At 47.9% G+C, this 16,504-nt stretch overlaps 1 protein-coding gene across 1 annotated transcript in view; it reads right to left on the bottom strand.

Moving 5' to 3' along the window:
• The window catches only part of CABLES1 (Cdk5 and Abl enzyme substrate 1), a 70,865-nt gene extending 68,358 nt beyond the window's left edge, over positions 1–2,507 (bottom strand). Inside the window, exon 1 of the mRNA XM_059859255.1 lies at positions 1,993–2,507. Coding sequence (XP_059715238.1) covers positions 1,993–2,507 — 515 coding nt within the window. The remainder of the gene's footprint in view (positions 1–1,992) is intronic.
• Between the last annotated feature and the right edge of the window lie 13,997 nt (positions 2,508–16,504).

Raw genomic sequence — 16,504 nt, 5'->3', positions numbered from 1 at the left:
TACTTGTCACTGGAGTAATGCAGTCTTCACAACAACTGAATCCAGCTCTCAAGAACACAAAACAGCATGAGAAGACCAGCACTTTCCTTGCAGCCTGAATCACAAGAAATTACTTGGCACAAATGACAGCCACCCTAGGACCGGAGGAGCATCTTGGAAAGAGGTGACTTCCCTTGCCATGGACTTGGGCTATCCATTCAGTTTGTTTGCATGCTAGCAGCACAGCTGAACTTGCAAGACTCTGGATTTCTAGGTTGTAAACAAGAACAGTAATTACCTTTCCCTCTTAAACTCCACTCCTGTACTCAGGTAATAAAAGAACCAAACCAACAACCAAAAAACCCCACATAGGCTGCGGTAGGAGATCTTCAGAAAGTGGGAAAAAGGAGCAAGGGGAAAAAAATGAGTGGAAGAGGAAGGGCTAAGTGAAGTGATACCAGCGAGATCTAAGCATCCTTCCCAGAACCAAGCACAGGATAAAAGCATGCAAGAAGCAAAAACTAAGGATGATCCCTGGGAATCAAGAAAATTAATACTGGAATCCTGCATCAATAACAAACTCACTAAGTAGAAGGTTGAGAAGAACCCAGACTCTTGAATGCTTAGCTGAAGAGTAGAAAAGCAATTCCCAAATCATGGTGGGTGGGTCACTTCTTCCACACAAGGCTGTGGGCAGAATCACATCACAGACTAAAATGCATGAGAGTGTGTGTGTGTGTGACACAGCCGTGCAGTTGATCCATGGAGCAATTAGAGGGTTGTCATGCAGAAAATGTTTTGAGAGAGACGTGACTGGGAGAAGAAGGGTGGTAACTCACCAGCAGGCATGCTACTTGGGAAGGTGGGGCTCTCTAGCACAGCACCTGAAAAGGGGCTCAAAAAAGCCACCAATACAACCCAGATGGAAGGGGGGGTGGAAAAAACAACCAACAGTGGGGCATGCACCTAAGATAACTTTCCCCTGGAATACTTCCAATTTCTCCAAGCTGGTTGGTTTTGAAAGGGACTTTTCTACAGCGAACTATGCTCAATTACCCTTATAAACCCTTGCAATAACATGTGACTCAAAGTCTACCTATTTGTCCAAGGGAGAAACAAGGAGGGAGTGTGGCAAATGGGGAATGTGGGAGTGGCTGCCGATGTGGGCTTGGGGAGCACAGTCATTTCCTACAGCTTCTTCCCCCCCTCCGTCTTTGATATCTGAGTATGTTGTTGAGGAAGTGAAGGAAGGTGATTTTGTATCCACAGGCATTCACACATTTTTACATGACTGCACCTCCTTAGCCAGAAGTCTCAGCTCGAGACCTGAAGCAGGTGAGGCTGTTCCTTCGGGAATTAAAAGGCAAAAGAGTACCCGGCGGCAAGAAACGACCCAGAGGAACAAAGTGCTTGGAGATAAAGAGCTTATTTAGGGTGTTAGGGAGACGCTGCTTAAACCATGCGCTCGCACCGTAATCCGTGGATTTCGATGCAAAGATTTCCTTCCCCCTTGTGGGCTACCAGACCTGGCTACAGCTCGCTTGACTCAGAGCCGGTTCCCAGCCTGCTGTCTATAGGACAGGCAGCACGGCGGGCTGAATCCGCCACCAGTCGGGAGAGCGGGGTGACAGCCACTGGGCTGGGCTGGGCTGCGGCGGGCACGGCGGCTGTGCAGCCGCACGCCCGCACTGCTGAGCGGCAGAGAAACTTTCAGCCACTCGCGCCCAGGCGGGACCGACCGACGGACGGGCTGCTGCCGCCCGGCAGGCTCGGGCACCTCCGCTGACCTTCCCCTGCACGCTCGCACATCCCTGCCGCTGCTCCCCCGGCCGGACGGCAGCGGAGCCGGCCCCGCGGAGGGAGGCTACCGCCCCGTGGCTATCGGGCCTCCCTCTCCCCACGGCTTCCCCCGGCCGCCCGGCGGCCGTGCCCGCCCTTACCGAGCCCATCGCCATCCTGCGCATCCCTTATCCCCGCATGCCGAGCATCCCTCATCCCCGCGGCGCTGCTTACCGGGACCGCTGCAGCTCGAAGGCGGCGGCGGGGCCGGGCTGCCCCAGCTCTCCGCTGCCGCCGATGCTGCCCTGGGGGCTGGTGCGGCCGAAGGGCGCCGGCAACACCCCCGCCGTGAAGGAGTTGAGGCGGCCGCGGCTGCCCGCCGCCGCGGCGCCCAGGAAGACGGCGGGCGGCACCTGCACCGCGGCGAAGGCGTCCTCCTCCTCCTCCTCGTCTTCCTCCTCCTCCGGGGGCTCGGCGGGCGCCGCCGGGGGGCTGCCCAGCCGCGGCGGCGGCTGCGCCTGGCGGGGCCGGGCGGCGGGGCCGTCGTTGCCCGGCGGCGGGGGCCGCCCGTCGAGGGAGATGCTGGTGAGGAAGGAGAGCGCGGCCTGCCTGCGGCGGGGGTCGCTGCGCGCCGGCGGCGGCGGCTGCGGCGGCGGCTGCGGCGCTTTCCTGGGGCAGGGCTCTGCCGGCGGCGGCAGGGGCCCGGCGGCGGGACTTCCAGGGCTGGCGGCGGTGGCGGCCGCCGCCATTGTCGGCCGGCTCCCCCTCCCCTCGCCGCTGGCCGGGCGCTGCCTCTCGCTGCCGGCCCGTCAGGCGGGCGGGCGGCGGGGCATGGGCGCCGCGGTCCCTGCGGGGTGCATGGGGGTGTCGAGGGGTGCGCTCCGCCCGGCCGCGCCGCGCTGCCCCGGGCCCCTGCCGCCCGCCCGCTCTGTATTTATAGGTGCAGCAGCCGCGCCGCCGAGCGCCCTGTGCAATAACACGGCAATCACGTGTGGGAAACGGGGCGCTGGAGGAAAACAAAAGCCCGGCCAGCAGCCCGGAGGAGGAGGGAGAAGGGTGGGTCTCGGCGAGCTCCCTCCTTTCAACCTCTCTCTCTTTTTTTTTTTTTTTTTTTTTTCTTCCCTTTCACCCCCTTCCCTCCTCCTCCTCCTCCTCTTTTTCCCTTCCTGGATGCGTGGGGGCGGGCGGGAGCCGGGGAAGGTGGAGTCTGTGCCCGTAGTACTCGGCACATGGCCCTCGGAGCTCGGCACAGACCGCCTCGGACCCAGGGCTGTGGCTCGACCCGGCTCGGCCTGTCTGCGGCACCGGGAGGAGCACTGGGAGCGACACCGGGATGCAGCCGTGCCGTGTCAAGCGGCCCTGGCGCTGCCCGCTGGTTTTCCCGGGTGGGGGCTGGTGCCCGGGGCAGGCGCTGGGAGTGCCCGATGGGCACGGGGAACAGTCGGGGACGGGGAGCGGCCCCCGGCGATGCGCTTGAATGCCGACGGTGCGTTCTGCGATGCGGCAAACCTGGGCTGTCCCGGTCCCTGCTGCCCCTGCTGCTATCTGAGGCGTGCGAGTGCCCCTGTGTGTGCAAGTAACATCTCACGGGTTCCCTAAAATATTAAAGCAACCTCCTCCCTAGCCTTTCCTTCAACTCCGTCCCCAACCTCTCCCTCTCCTGCAGCAGAGAAAGCACATTTGCTTCACTCTTTCCCAAAAGGGCATGTAGCCCAAGTCCCAAATATCTGTATTCGTGTCGTCCCCAAAGTGAAGGCTGTTGAGCAGCTGACTGCAGGTCTGCACCATCTGCAGCTGTGGCTTGCGAATGCGGGCGGTCAGTCCACCTCAGCATCGAGCTCCTTCATTCCTTCGTTACTTTATTGTGATCAACTCAACAGTGCTACAAGCCTGCTTGTCCTGTGATGATAATTTCATCAACGGCTTATGTAAGGGTTGGATAACAGATACATACAAACAGAGGAACATATGGTTGTCGCAAGATAGCAACACGCGTTTCTTCATAAAGCATTACAATGGCTTGTATTGCATTCCAGTTATAGCTGGTGGATGATTCACAAGCCATCCCAAACTGTCACAAAATATTGTGATGTCTCCTACAATTTTATCAAAACCTTGCTAATTTGATGATTAAAACAAAAAAGGATTGATCAGAAAGGAGAACCTGATCCCATTGTTAGAGGAAGCTATGGAGCCAGGTATGTGTTTCTCTCAAAAGTGTTATTTTGAACATTCAAAGATCTTAGAATCGTGCTCTGTGACTTGGATTTACTTCTGAACCTTTGGCCTCTACTAACACTGAGTACCACAACCCCTGAATTTAGGCACCAAGTCTCTGGGGTGTGCTACTTTTTTTGGTAAGGGACACTGCTTGGGCAGCATTCTGAGCAGGAGCAGCGAGGAAGGGAAGGGGAAATGCTGGAGCAAAGAGATGTTTTCCAGATCACACCTTCTTAGAGAGGTAGGTGAGTGCTATTTTTAGATGGACATTCTCATTTCAGCTTGCTCTCTTGAGGTTTACACTGTTTTTTTTTTCTTTCTTACCAGAGGGTACTTCTATGCCTATCCCTGTGGCATGTCAAGGATGGATCATTTGGATGGAAAGTGGGTAGGCCAGAGTGCTAAACTCTCCTCCCCAGAGAAAAGCCTAACTGACATGTCCTGTCTTTTGGAAGGATGCTCTGTACCCCTGTGGTTGCAAAGTGGTTCCTTCAAACTTCTGTTTTGGAGAGGAAGGCTGAGGAATTTCATGCCTGACACTTCATTTGATGGCAATGCCTTTTTCTGACCGAAGGCATTGTCCCTGCAGTGGTAACCAGTGAGATGTCAGGGCACTGATGCACTTGGCTCCTGTGGGAGTTCCAGGCTTCTTTTACCACTTCTAAAAGAGTTCAGGATGTTTTGGAGGAGGACTCCTGAGTCACAGAAAAATGTCACAGCTCTGTAGCCTGGCAGTTGGTATGTTACTAAATGCTTACCTCTGGTCCAGGGACTACTAGCAAATGGTAAATACGTCATGGAACTCAGGCCTCCCACCTTGGAACCAAGTAAGATATACACTGGGATATTTTTTTCCTCTTGCATTTCTGAGGAGCAGCAGCAACAGTGTGTGTTTTCCTCTGGAGCTCAAAAACTCAGTTTGGCAATGGAGTGCTGGTGTATATTTCCCAAATTCAGCTTCTCACAGTACACAGGTCTGGGAAAGAGAACCCCCACCAAAATGCCAGATAGGGTTCCAGAGGTTGGTTTAACTTAGGACATTCTTATGAGTGCAGAAGTGTGTTCTCCTTTCACAGGATTACTCTTGTGATGAGATAAATGTCTATCTGTTGGAAGCATTATTTTAAATGAAGCCACAACCTCTGGTTTAGAGCTCCCTGGCAGCTGACCCAGAGGGAAATGTTAGCCCTTCCCTTGTCCTTGTGTGCATCTTAATGATTTTGGCATCTGAATTCTGCAAAATAATTTTTTGCAGTCTCTGCTATCAGGAGCATTTATGTGAATGCTTGAGCTTATCAAACTGCTTACATCAAAATTAGAGTGGTCAGGATCAATTGTAGGTCTTTCCAGGCCTGGCTCATCCAGCTGAGCTTACTTTGTCACTTTGCAAAGTGCTTGTCTGTGCCCACTAGCCTAAATCCTCCCATGGACCCAAACAGATGCTCTGGTCTAATATGCACAAGCTGCCTCTGGGGGATACTGTCTTTTCCAAAAATCACACTGAAGGTTGGTTAAAACATCTCTTCTATTGCAAGTGAAAACAAACCCATTTGAGAAAGGCACATACAAGAAGAAAATTACTTTTCCAGTCTGAAGCTGTTTTTGATAACAAGTGGGGTACCACAGTACTAAGATAATTGGCACATTAGAAATACCCGGTTCTCTATTTATACGTTCAGTAGCAAATTTAAATTAATGTGCACAACATAATACAAATTTTGTTTCCAGTTACTTATGTCCTCTTGATCTGTGCTTAGCAAAACTTTATGTGAAAGCATGAGCTATAGAAGTCCTGTGTGCTGGAGGATATGTGAAAATGTTAAACAAATTGATTTTGCTGGTTGACCCTTTTTTGTTTGATGGAGAAGCAGTGGTTGACTGGAGGAAATAGCAAAGTTGAAAGGAAAACCAAAAAGGCACATTCTGGAAGCTTGCTTCTGTGACTGTTTTTTCAATAATTTCCTTCTCCAAGTTCTCTTCCAACCAACCAGCTCTACCCAAGTGCAAGTAAATGTTTTTATTTCAGAGGTCACAGGCTTATGTAAACGGTTTGATGACAAGTGGTAATGGGAGTGATGGAGCATGATGGCTTTTTCACCCAGTGCACCGAGACCTGCAAGAGAAACTCATTGGTTGTGGGTGTTCAGAATGGAATTAGAGAAACAGTGCCTCTACATACCTGCCCTCAGAGGAAAGTTAACACATGTGTAGAATCCTCATAGTTTAAATGGTGTGGGTGCAGTCCTGCTGCAAGGCAAGTGTGTGGCCAGCAGGATGTGAAAAGCCAGCCAGAAAGGCCACAGACCTTGAGATAAAGTTGGGATCCTGAGTAGTTTGTCAGGCCAAGCTAAAAAATATCTTTGCACATGAGTTGAAAACTTCACTCAGGATTTGAGTTAGAGGCAAGATTTGTGTTTTACTGAGAGTTAACTCTGAGAGAATAACCAGTCCTGAGTCACCAGTGTGAGTCACCGGGCTAGTTTTTGAGTGACTTCTGCACAGTGCTTGCTTGCTTTGGGGACAAAAACAAAGTTTCTTATTGTCACTGGTACTTGTTAGAGCTGCAGGACCTAGGCAGCTAGGGGGAAGAAAGAGTAAATGCAATTGGCATTTGTAATTGTGACAGTCTTGTTTTCTGTCAGGCTCAGTCAGGTAATGCTGTTATGTGAAGTTCAGCAAAGATGTCTGGTGATAGCGCTCCTGTGGGTGAGAACAGAGATCCTTATTACCAGTGGTCTTGGATATCACTGTCAGGTCCCCATAGCCAGGCAGAGTGCCTGTAGCCTGTCTTGCTGTGCAAGACTTTGGAGGAACAATCCAAATCCAATCTTTATAAACACTTTCTTTTTCCCTTACTTTGCAGAAGAGAACTGCACTTCAAAAGGGGAAAGCAGTTGTAACATTGGAGAAATAGTTGGAATGCGAATTTAATAATCCTTGTCTTTAGAAGGAGTGTCTGGCAGAAAAAAAGTTGGGGGAATTGGAACAAGTTTCACTGAGAGCCGTCGTCAAGAATGGAAATTGGATAAAGACAGTACAAATTCTTTACAAAAGACTAATACTGCATCTGGATAGCAAGACCTGTTTTAGTGCCAGGCCTAAACCTTCAGTCTGTTGTAAATTTAGCCTGATTCTCAGAAATGCTAAGTTCTTGTGCTTTTCACTGGTGATTTTTGAGGAGCCTGAATGGGTTTGCCTCTTAAGGGTCACCTTTGCTAATTGAAATGTAGAATTTTGACAGTCAGAAGAGTGTCACCTTCTTGGAAAAGCAGTGTTCCTTGGGTAGGATTGGTCCACGCTTGCCTCTCGGTGCAGAACCTAATTTTGCTTGCATCATTCCAGAGTAGGTGCGGACATCACCAAGTTGACATGAAACCAAATTCAAATACAGTAGTGGGAAAGTGAGAGAAATCTGTGGGCACCGACCATCATGGTTGGAGTGGTGTGTGTGAAGCAGGTGCCCTCAGCAAAGATGAAACAGTGTCTCCTCAGATCAGCTGAGGTGTGGATGGTCAAGGCACCCAACCTGCCAATTATTTTGCTTGTCAGAGGTGTGGCAGGCATGGTATTTGTGTTTGTGTTGAAGAGTTCCTGAGATCATCAATAAGCTGATAGTGCACACATGGGTGGTAGAACCAATTTGATAGTTGTTTATCTCGTTAGGCCATTCTAGTTAAGTCAAAACTGGCCTCTGTATCATTACTCCAATTTACTGCACCTTCACTAAGGATACTTAATATTTTTCATTGCTAGATCCATGCTAGATCTAATTCAGGCCAAGCATTTCTTGGAAAACTGGTCAAAATGGTTATGTGAGCTCCAAGGGCAAGACACGAAAAACATGTGCATGCAGGGGGCCTGAGGGCTTGCACACCCAGCATGGATTCCTCCTCACTTCTTTCTTGCATCCGTGAGTTTTTAAAGTTCCTCATTCAACTTAAGCTGGCTTTGAGGTTTTTTGTTGTTGCTGCTGTTTTTTTTCCACTTTAGATAATATTGAATCCCTTATAGAACCCACACTACACTGGAAGCTCCATTTTACTGGATGCTGCTGAAATACTCTCCCATGTGTCAGTGAGCTTGCAGGATGACTAGACAAAACAAGGAAGGTGGCCATGTGGGAACTGCAACTGGAATGTGGCTTTTGCTGGCTCCTACTGGCTTCTACTAGAGTGATTAAATGGGAACAGGGCCACATAGCTCCTCCTTCCCCTGAAAAACAAAAACTATGGGCATTTGTACAGAAAGCAACCCCTGTTTCTGTTTGTCCTTGTCTTCCTTCAGTTTTCTTCTTTGAAATCAGTGTTTGGGTTTTGGCTTTTTTTCAAAGTCATAAGTTAACATAGGTGTGAGGTTCAAAATGGAGTCATCTTTATTGAAACAAGGAAGGGGCAAATGTCCTGTTTGCTTGGAAATCACCTCAGGCAGTGGTGTAAATAAAAATCAACTTCCAACTGCAGTAGAACAGAGTGACTGGTTGCTAAGAAGAGCTGTTTTAAGGTTTTCATTAAGTGACAGCAATTATTTATCCTGTTCTTTACCATTCTGAGGCATTTTGAATCAAGTACAGAATCACTGGACATTCAGAGGGAAGCCTGGAAGAACATCCGTCTTTGTCAGTGTCTGTTAATTTTTAATCACCTCGGGATAATTTTAAAACAGGCTGCAGGTCTCTGAAACATTCATGCCAGCAAGTCGTTCAGTTTGCTGGTTGCTGAGGGTAAGAAAAGCCTCCAGTTCACAGGACAGTCAGCCCAAGGAGCTGGAGGAGAAGGAAAACACTGTTGACACCTTCTCAGACACAGCCTTCAGTGAGTAAAAACACTAAATAAATAGAATCTAAAGTTCCCAGAGGGACGTGCTGGTGGAGTTTTCAGAGACTCTCCTACAAGTTCAGCTTCACTGGAAATGTTTAATATCCAAGAAAAAGAAATAAAAAATGTTAAAAGGATTTTTTTTCCTCCTCTTGAAAATATTCAAGGAGTGTGACTCCAAGGGGAACGAAGGAAGCAAACGGAAAACTTCTGGTGGCAGAAGCTGGGTTTTTGTGCTCAGCTTCGTGGCGTTTTCCCGTCTGCAGGCAACACGATATCCCATGAGCACCACACTTGGTTCATTCCAAAATTTCAGGGAAGGTTTCAGAGCCATTTTGACTTTGGAAGATCCTCAGCGGGCAGTGCTCCTTGCAGGCTGGTGAAAGCTTGCAGTCAGAGGGGAGAAATAAAAGCTGCGCCTGCATCTTTGTGGTCTGTCACCTTGGGCCATCTGCATGCGGGTCCCAAGGGTCTGCAGCCACTTTACCTTGCCCCCAGGATAGGGCACAAATCCTGCCTGGATCCCCTGAGCAATATTCCTAGCTAAATATTTGCCACTGGCAAATTTCCAATGTGATAAAACCCAGCCAGGTCAGCTCTGCCTCTGTTCCAGAGTGGTCAGAAAAGCTGGCACAAGTGCCTGGGCTCCTGAGAAGAAAGATGAAATGGCCGTGACTTGGGTGGCAGGGAAATGTGGGTGGGAGGAGGATGATGGGCAGCTTCTCTCTCTCCAGACCTGTGAGCTGCCGAAGGCTGTGCACCTCTGATCTAGCATGTGCCCAGCTGCAGTTCTCATCCAGCCAGGTCAAGTCTCAGGCTTCCCACAGCCCTCCAGAGGTCTTTCACTGCTCCCTGCTGCCCTGGGCCGTGGCAGTGGTGCTCTTGTGGGGCTGCTGCCTCCACTTCCCAAATCCTCCCACTTGCCTTCATGTTGCAATGGGAGGGAGTCCAGCCACCTGCTGGAGGAGCAGCAAATTTACCTCCAGAGGAATGGCCATGGGTGCCCCAGCTGCCCAGTGGGGTCTGCCAGGACCAGGGGGCTGCCTGTGGGGTGGGGATGTCTTACTGCTATTGCAGGGGAAAACAGCAGCTCAATCCTACCCCCAGTAACCACAGCTTGCCACATACATGTTTTAAATAGCCTGATAGCAATTAAAGCTGCTAAATATTGGTCTAAACAGGATACTTTTGTGCTCTGAATGTTTTGGCAGGAAAGTTTTGTAAGCAACAAATGGAAAATACATAAATGGAAAGGCAATCCCCCAGCAAGACAGATCCAAAGTCTTCTGCAATCTCTGCTCAAATTGAATAGCACCTCAGTGTAATAATTTTCATGTTGAGATCAATGAGGTCGTTAAATTAATGAAGCATTCAAGTGTAGAAGAAAGTAAGGGAAGAGAGAGATGGCATTCGACTTGAAAGACTAAAATTCACGCTTCCTCGAGCCCCAAGGAAAGGATAAATCCATTAAGTTGTGAAGAAATAAGACTTGGGAAGAGTAAGACCTGGAAAGGATCTGTCTGATTGATCCTAAAACTTATGACAAAATAAAACTTAGGGGCCAGAAAGGAAACAGAAAGAAATGGCAATGTAGCAGGAAGGTACAGCTGTCCTGGCATGGCTTTTGGTACAAACTTGGTGCATCTGCAGTTGTTTCTTTTGGGGTGTTTGACACACTGGTGATTCCTTCTTCCAAAGAAAAAGTGAATAATTTAGTTCTAAGTTACTGCAATGTCTTTGGAGATGGCTGTTTTTTGGGCCAGTCCCCCAGGAAAAAGAGAAGAAAAAGGAAAAGGTTCAGATGCACAGCAAAAAGAATTAACAAGATTTTGGTTCCCTCTGTGTGTGTGTGTGTTTGTGTGTGTGTGTGCATATGTGCATATATATATTTCACTTTGCCCTGTGGGCATGTAATTCCAACTAGATATAATAGGACATAATACATACACTCAAACCAGAGCAGTAGAAGGAATACATAGCAGAATTATTCTGCTGGATGATTTTGGAAATGTTTGAGCTGTCTCCATGTGGCCAGAGTGACTGTGTTCCTATGGGAACAAGCTCCTTCAAAGCAAAAGGGTTTCATAGGAAGAGTACAAAAATCCTGGCTAAAAACTTGGTGTTTAGCACAAAATTAAATATTCTGTAAATACGAAGCATTCTGCAATATTCTAATTAAATTCATTCATTTTCAAAACTAATTGAAATAGTTCCTTTCTATTGTGCCAACGAGGTGAGATGCAATCAGTCACATTCAAACCATCATTAGGACTAATGAGGACATCCTAGCTAGTAAAAGCTTGTTTGCACCCTCCATGCAAGCACAGTGTTACTTCTCAGAGCAGCAGCCTAGTGATGCTCTCCCTTTTGAAGAGCACCTTACTGCAGGTGTAATCCCATAGGCTTTAATGGGACTACTGCCTGATTTAAGAACTGTTCTGTGAGAGGGAGCACACTGGAATCTGGTTTTAGGTTAATGTTTGCCCTAAATGCAGATATCTTCTGAAAAGCAAACTCTTGCATTGTATATTTTAGGTGTTTTATGTTGTCTCAATGTTGACTTGTAGCAGGAACAATGTTTTCTAGAAGAAAACTCTGGAACTTCAAAACTCTCTTGAATATTATAAACATCATGGGATGGGTGAGCAACTGCTCGCAGCTCGAGAGCAAAGTGAATGGGGTGACACCAGACTGGGCAATCCCCAAGTGTGTGGAGTTTAACAAGTGATGGATTTTGCACCTGGAACAGGGCAACCCTGGATTTGTGTACAGGCAGGAATGAAACTCTGCAGAGTGGCACTGTGGAAAAGGGACATGAAGGCCTTGCTTGGTGGCAAGTTGGATGTGAGGCAGCCAGGAGGGCCAGCCATGTCCTGGGGTGTCTCAGGCACAGCACTGCCAGCTGGGCAGGGATTGTCCTGCTCTGCTCTGCACTGGGACAGCCTCACCTCGAGCCCTGTGTGGGCACCACAGCATATGAAAGTTGCAAAGCTATGAGAGAACATCCAAAGGAGGCTCCAAGGGGAAGGACCTAGAGGAGAAGCTGTACAAGGAGTGGCTGAGATCATTTGGCTTGTTCAGCCTGGAGAAGAAGAGGCTGAGGGGAGATCTCCTAGCAGTGCACAGCTTCCTCTCAAGGGAAATGGAGGGCAGGTACTGATCTCTTCTCTCTGGTGACCAGGAGCCAAGGCAGTGGCATGAATCTGTGTCAGGGGAGGTTTAGGTTAGATATTAGAAAAAAGTTCTTCACCCAGAGGTTGGAACAGGGTCCCCAGGGAAGTGGTCACAGCACCCAACCTGACGGAGCTGAGGAAGTGTTTGGACAGTGCTCTCAGGCATATGGCACTCAGTTCTTGGCTTGTCCTGTGCAGGTCCAGGAGCTGTACTTCAGTGATCCTTGTGAATCCCTTCCAGCTTGGGATATTCTGCAGTTCTATGATATGCCTTGAAAAGAAGGGATTCTGGGGAAGAAAAACATTCATCTGAGCAGTTGGTCAGAGACCAGAGCAATTGCTGCAGCTAGCTGAATACTTTTTTGAGTCTGTATTCTGAGTGTTCATTCCCTGATGTGAAGCTGATCAAAGGTATCTGTGCTTTACTTTTAACTCTGAGCTGCTACAATTGCCAGCAAAGTAGTTTTTATGTCTGTAAGTGATATGAGGGAAACAGAACTTCACCTGCAGTTCTTTGCCAGCATGTAATGAATGAACAGACTGGAAGTTAGAGGTACACTAGAACTCAGATTTCAAGGCAAGATTGTAAGTTGGGGGGAATTACACAGTTAAATGGAGTCAGAAGTCCTGTACATCAAGAGTAGGTCTGTAAATGAAACCCCAAGGGTGGTCTCGTTAGGTTCCATCTAGTACTAGGAGTGCAGAAATACCAGTTTTCTAATGCAAAGAAATGAAACAAGGATGTCAGAGCTGTGTCCTCCAGTCAGGGTCTTATCACTCCAAGATCCCTCTTAACCACTGCTCAAATGCCTTCTCTAGCTCTGTTCTTAGTCCTGGTTCATCTATGTCTTGTTCTATATCTGCTGACGTAGCCCTGGTTTGCTTCACTGCTGCTCTTAAACCAACACAGCTTCCCTTGCACCCTGCTTGAGGTCCTGAGGAGGTCAGGGTGAGACATTAACATTCTGCAGGTGTGGGGACCATTTGTGAGTGCCATTTCCCCTGTCACCCTTAGGGAAGAGTGTGGTGAGGAGGCCCTAAGAAGAAAATCCTAAAGGTGCCTAAGAAACCTTTATCTTTAAGGCACCACTGAAAACATCCAAGGAGGTTTTTGGTCATGTTGTGGTAGGATTGACCCTTGAGGTTGAGAAACTTGAAGCACATTTCAGGAGTTGTCTTCGCTGATTTATGTGGTACTGGTGTTTTCAAGCACCTCAGCAGCTCACAAGAGCCCTTGAGGTGCCACCTGCCTGCACAGTTTCACCTGAGTGATTGTGTATTTTGGGAGGTGTAAGCATGTTTACTCCTGTGAGAGAAAAAAAAAAAAAAGCCAGGAGGAACAGGCTATAGAGAAATGTTTGAAAATGGCAGAACTTCAATTAGTGTTGCATTTCCTCTTTCTAACATCAAGAAATTTCCTGGTTTAAATTTCATGCTGCTCTAAACAGTAATGACATGTTGTCACCTCTCCCTGTTTTTGTTCTTAAGAATTCATAGGAATTTTAAACTGCCTGACACCTAATCAGCATTTCCATGGACCAAATGCACTATTTGATACTGTATCATCAATCATACTCTGCACTTGGAAAAAACAAATTGTAGTTTCTGTCTTCAGAACAGCCCTTGCAGCTCACAGGAGAGCCACACAGTGAAAACATGGGTGTGTCAATGCTTTCTAGGCTCGATAAGACCTGAATTTGTTTGAACAGCCATCTGCTGGTCTTGAGCCTTTAGTATTTGCTTGCCAATCGAATGAGATAGGTGAGGGATATGTTGTTTTTATTGCTCTGTACGATATAGCTGGATTGCAGAGAGAAGCAGGAGGATGATGGCCCATAAAGGTGAGAGGAAGACAAATGCATGTAAGGTAGTCTGTCCCCGAACTTCAAGTGCTCAAATTCAGCTTGCAATCATTTCTGAAGTGGACATTTCTAAAGGGCATCAAGCCAAGTAATTTTAGGCCAAAGCTGTGGCTATTTAAGGAAATACATTACAGGGCACGGAGTGACTCCCATGAAGCATCATTTTAATTGTGCCTGAATCTGTGCAGTTTTGCCCCAGTGTAGAGCCAGAGAAGCAGTGAGACGGGGCACTGTAGTGCTCCATGCCAAACAGAGAGAGAGCCAAATCCCCGAGGGTAACAAATCACATTCATGGACAATCTTTGTTTTCCCTCTCCGCTTTGAATATTCCCTTACAAGTGTTACAAAATATGAATTCTATAGCCTCGTGTGGGTGAAACCTAGAAAGAGCAAATCCCCGTGTGAAACCTGCCAGCCCATTTGCAGGATAAACCCTGTTTTGTGCCAGCGTGTCCCGCTTTGAATAGGGAGTGTCCTCTCCGCAGACAGCACCGGTGTGGGTCATCAGCACTTCCCTGAGGGTGTTTTTAGAGGGGAGGAGGTGAGCAGGTGAAGAAAAATGGTTTGCAAGAGAAACGGGACGTGGTGCCGGACCTGGGATTCCTCCCTGCCCTCCTTCAGCATCTCCTCTGGCAGCAGAGCGACACTGCGCGCACAGCAGATGATTTCAGCAGGCTCTTTGAAGTCCGTCAAACCGATCCTTAACGCAGTGTGACCAACTCACGGCTTTTTTTCGTTTGCGTTAGCTGCATGAGGAAGAAAGCACAGCCACTGGATGCAGGAGCTGGCAACACTTTGTCCTGAGCTGAAGCACGGGAGCTCCATCAGGACCGACTGCCAGAGGAACATAATCTTTGCCCTCTCTTTCTTCCTGACCAGGGCCAATGGAGCTGTTTTTCCAGTGAATTTCCAGCTAGGATATTAAAATAAACTTCTCCCCGAAGTTTATTTTAATAAATAATTAAAATATTTTAAATTATTTTTTAATTAATAAATAAGAAAGGGAGTAATCTTAGAACAACTTCTGCCTTGAAGCAGCCACCCTGTTTTTGCCTTTGTTCTGTAACTCTCTGTGATGTTCACTGGGGTTCTCTTCTCCTGCCTTTGTGACAGTCTTCTGAATGCCATCCATCAGGTATATCATACCCCAAACTGGATGTTCTACTGTGCCTCACGAATATTTTGTAATTAAGTCACTAGGCAATAGGGTTGTGTCTTTGTTTTGCTTAGATTGTGTTTTAATCATCATTATTTGCACGCAAATTCTAAAGTCCGTGGTTAGGGCACCTGCGGTCAAATTTCCTTTAACTCTTGCTGAGGGGAGAAAATTGAGCCACAGCCTTATGATCTGAATATAAGCAAACAATCTGTTGTGACAAACTCACAGGGGGATAAAAAAATATGATGATTCAAGGCAACAATATCCTCAACTTGAGATCATCATTTTCTTAAAGGCAGGGGGTAACAGCTGCTTGTTCATCAGAGGATTATATCTTCCTGCTGTTACTGCTGTGACCCTAAATAAAACCTCTAATACCAGCGCAGCAGCATGGCCGGAGAACACAGTGGTAGCAGCAGTAAGTCCCTCCCTTCTGATTTGGGGAGGTTTCTGTGGACAGTGCTGTCTTTCTGGAGCATTAACTTAATTATTTTTCCTGTTAGTTCTAGAACTTGGAGATTCAAATAATCTCCCTCCTATAACAGATCCCTTTCTAAAATTGTAAGTGAGGTGTTCCTGTCCTGCTGAAAATGTAATTGAAAGGCATATACAAATGTAGTGTTTAATTCCAAGACTTTCTTGTATTTTGATTAAAAACCTCCTGGATTCTAAAGCTTAGGTTGTGCTGGATATAAAAACACATGTTCATCCAAGGCTACAACATGAATGAATGCGAGCATTAAATTCTGCTGACCATTCACTTGAAATTTTTTCTGCCACATGTGATTCCAGGACAAATATTGATTGAATAACCTCTGTGTGTGTGTGTATGTGTGTGTATGTGAAGTGTGGTCTAACACCCAGAGTGACCTTTCTCTTCCATGTCTAATCACCAGCGATAGCTGTAAGCTTCCTTTTGTGTCAAAAATCTCGTTTCATAACCCAGCTCCCCTGCTCTTTGGAACCTGAGTTTCTCTGTTTGTTTGTTCAGCCAGTTGAGGTCTGCTGGGATATTTCTCTGTTTGATTTGCTTGTTAGCTTTGTTGCTGGCTGAAATAGCCTGGGCATGGTTTGTTCAAGGCTTTTGTTTTCTTTTCTGGAAGGCTTGGTGGAGGGTTTTGTTCTCCACAAGTCAGGCAGCATTGCTGCCCGTGAGGTTCGCCTCGCTGCCCGCTGCACGCCCGCCCGGGCAGGTGGCACCGTGTCTGTGCACGCGCGTGGGCTCCGAGCATCCCCCAGTCTCTCAGGGGGTTATCCAATGGCTCTTCCTTTTCATTTAAAAAAGTGCTGGCTGATGTTTTGACATGCTGATTTTTTGGGCCACAGCCTCTCTCTTTTCCTGTCTTTCCTCGCAGAGGGGCTGAGCCCCCGGGGCTGATGGAAGGAGAAGCGAGGTCAGGGCTGGTGTTTGTTGGGACTGGCTTAGTCAGAGCTGGGGAAATACAGGGTACAGCAGAACAAAGGAGTTTGAGTGAGATAGTTCTCTCTCTGTTCCCCCCTCTCTCTGTCTCTCTCTCT

The sequence above is a fragment of the Haemorhous mexicanus genome, chromosome 1 (assembly GCF_027477595.1).
Source record: "Haemorhous mexicanus isolate bHaeMex1 chromosome 1, bHaeMex1.pri, whole genome shotgun sequence".
NCBI classification, from domain to species: Eukaryota; Metazoa; Chordata; class Aves; order Passeriformes; family Fringillidae; genus Haemorhous; species Haemorhous mexicanus.
The sequence above is the reverse complement of the archived record's forward strand: the minus strand, read 5'-3'. Positions and strand labels throughout refer to the sequence as shown.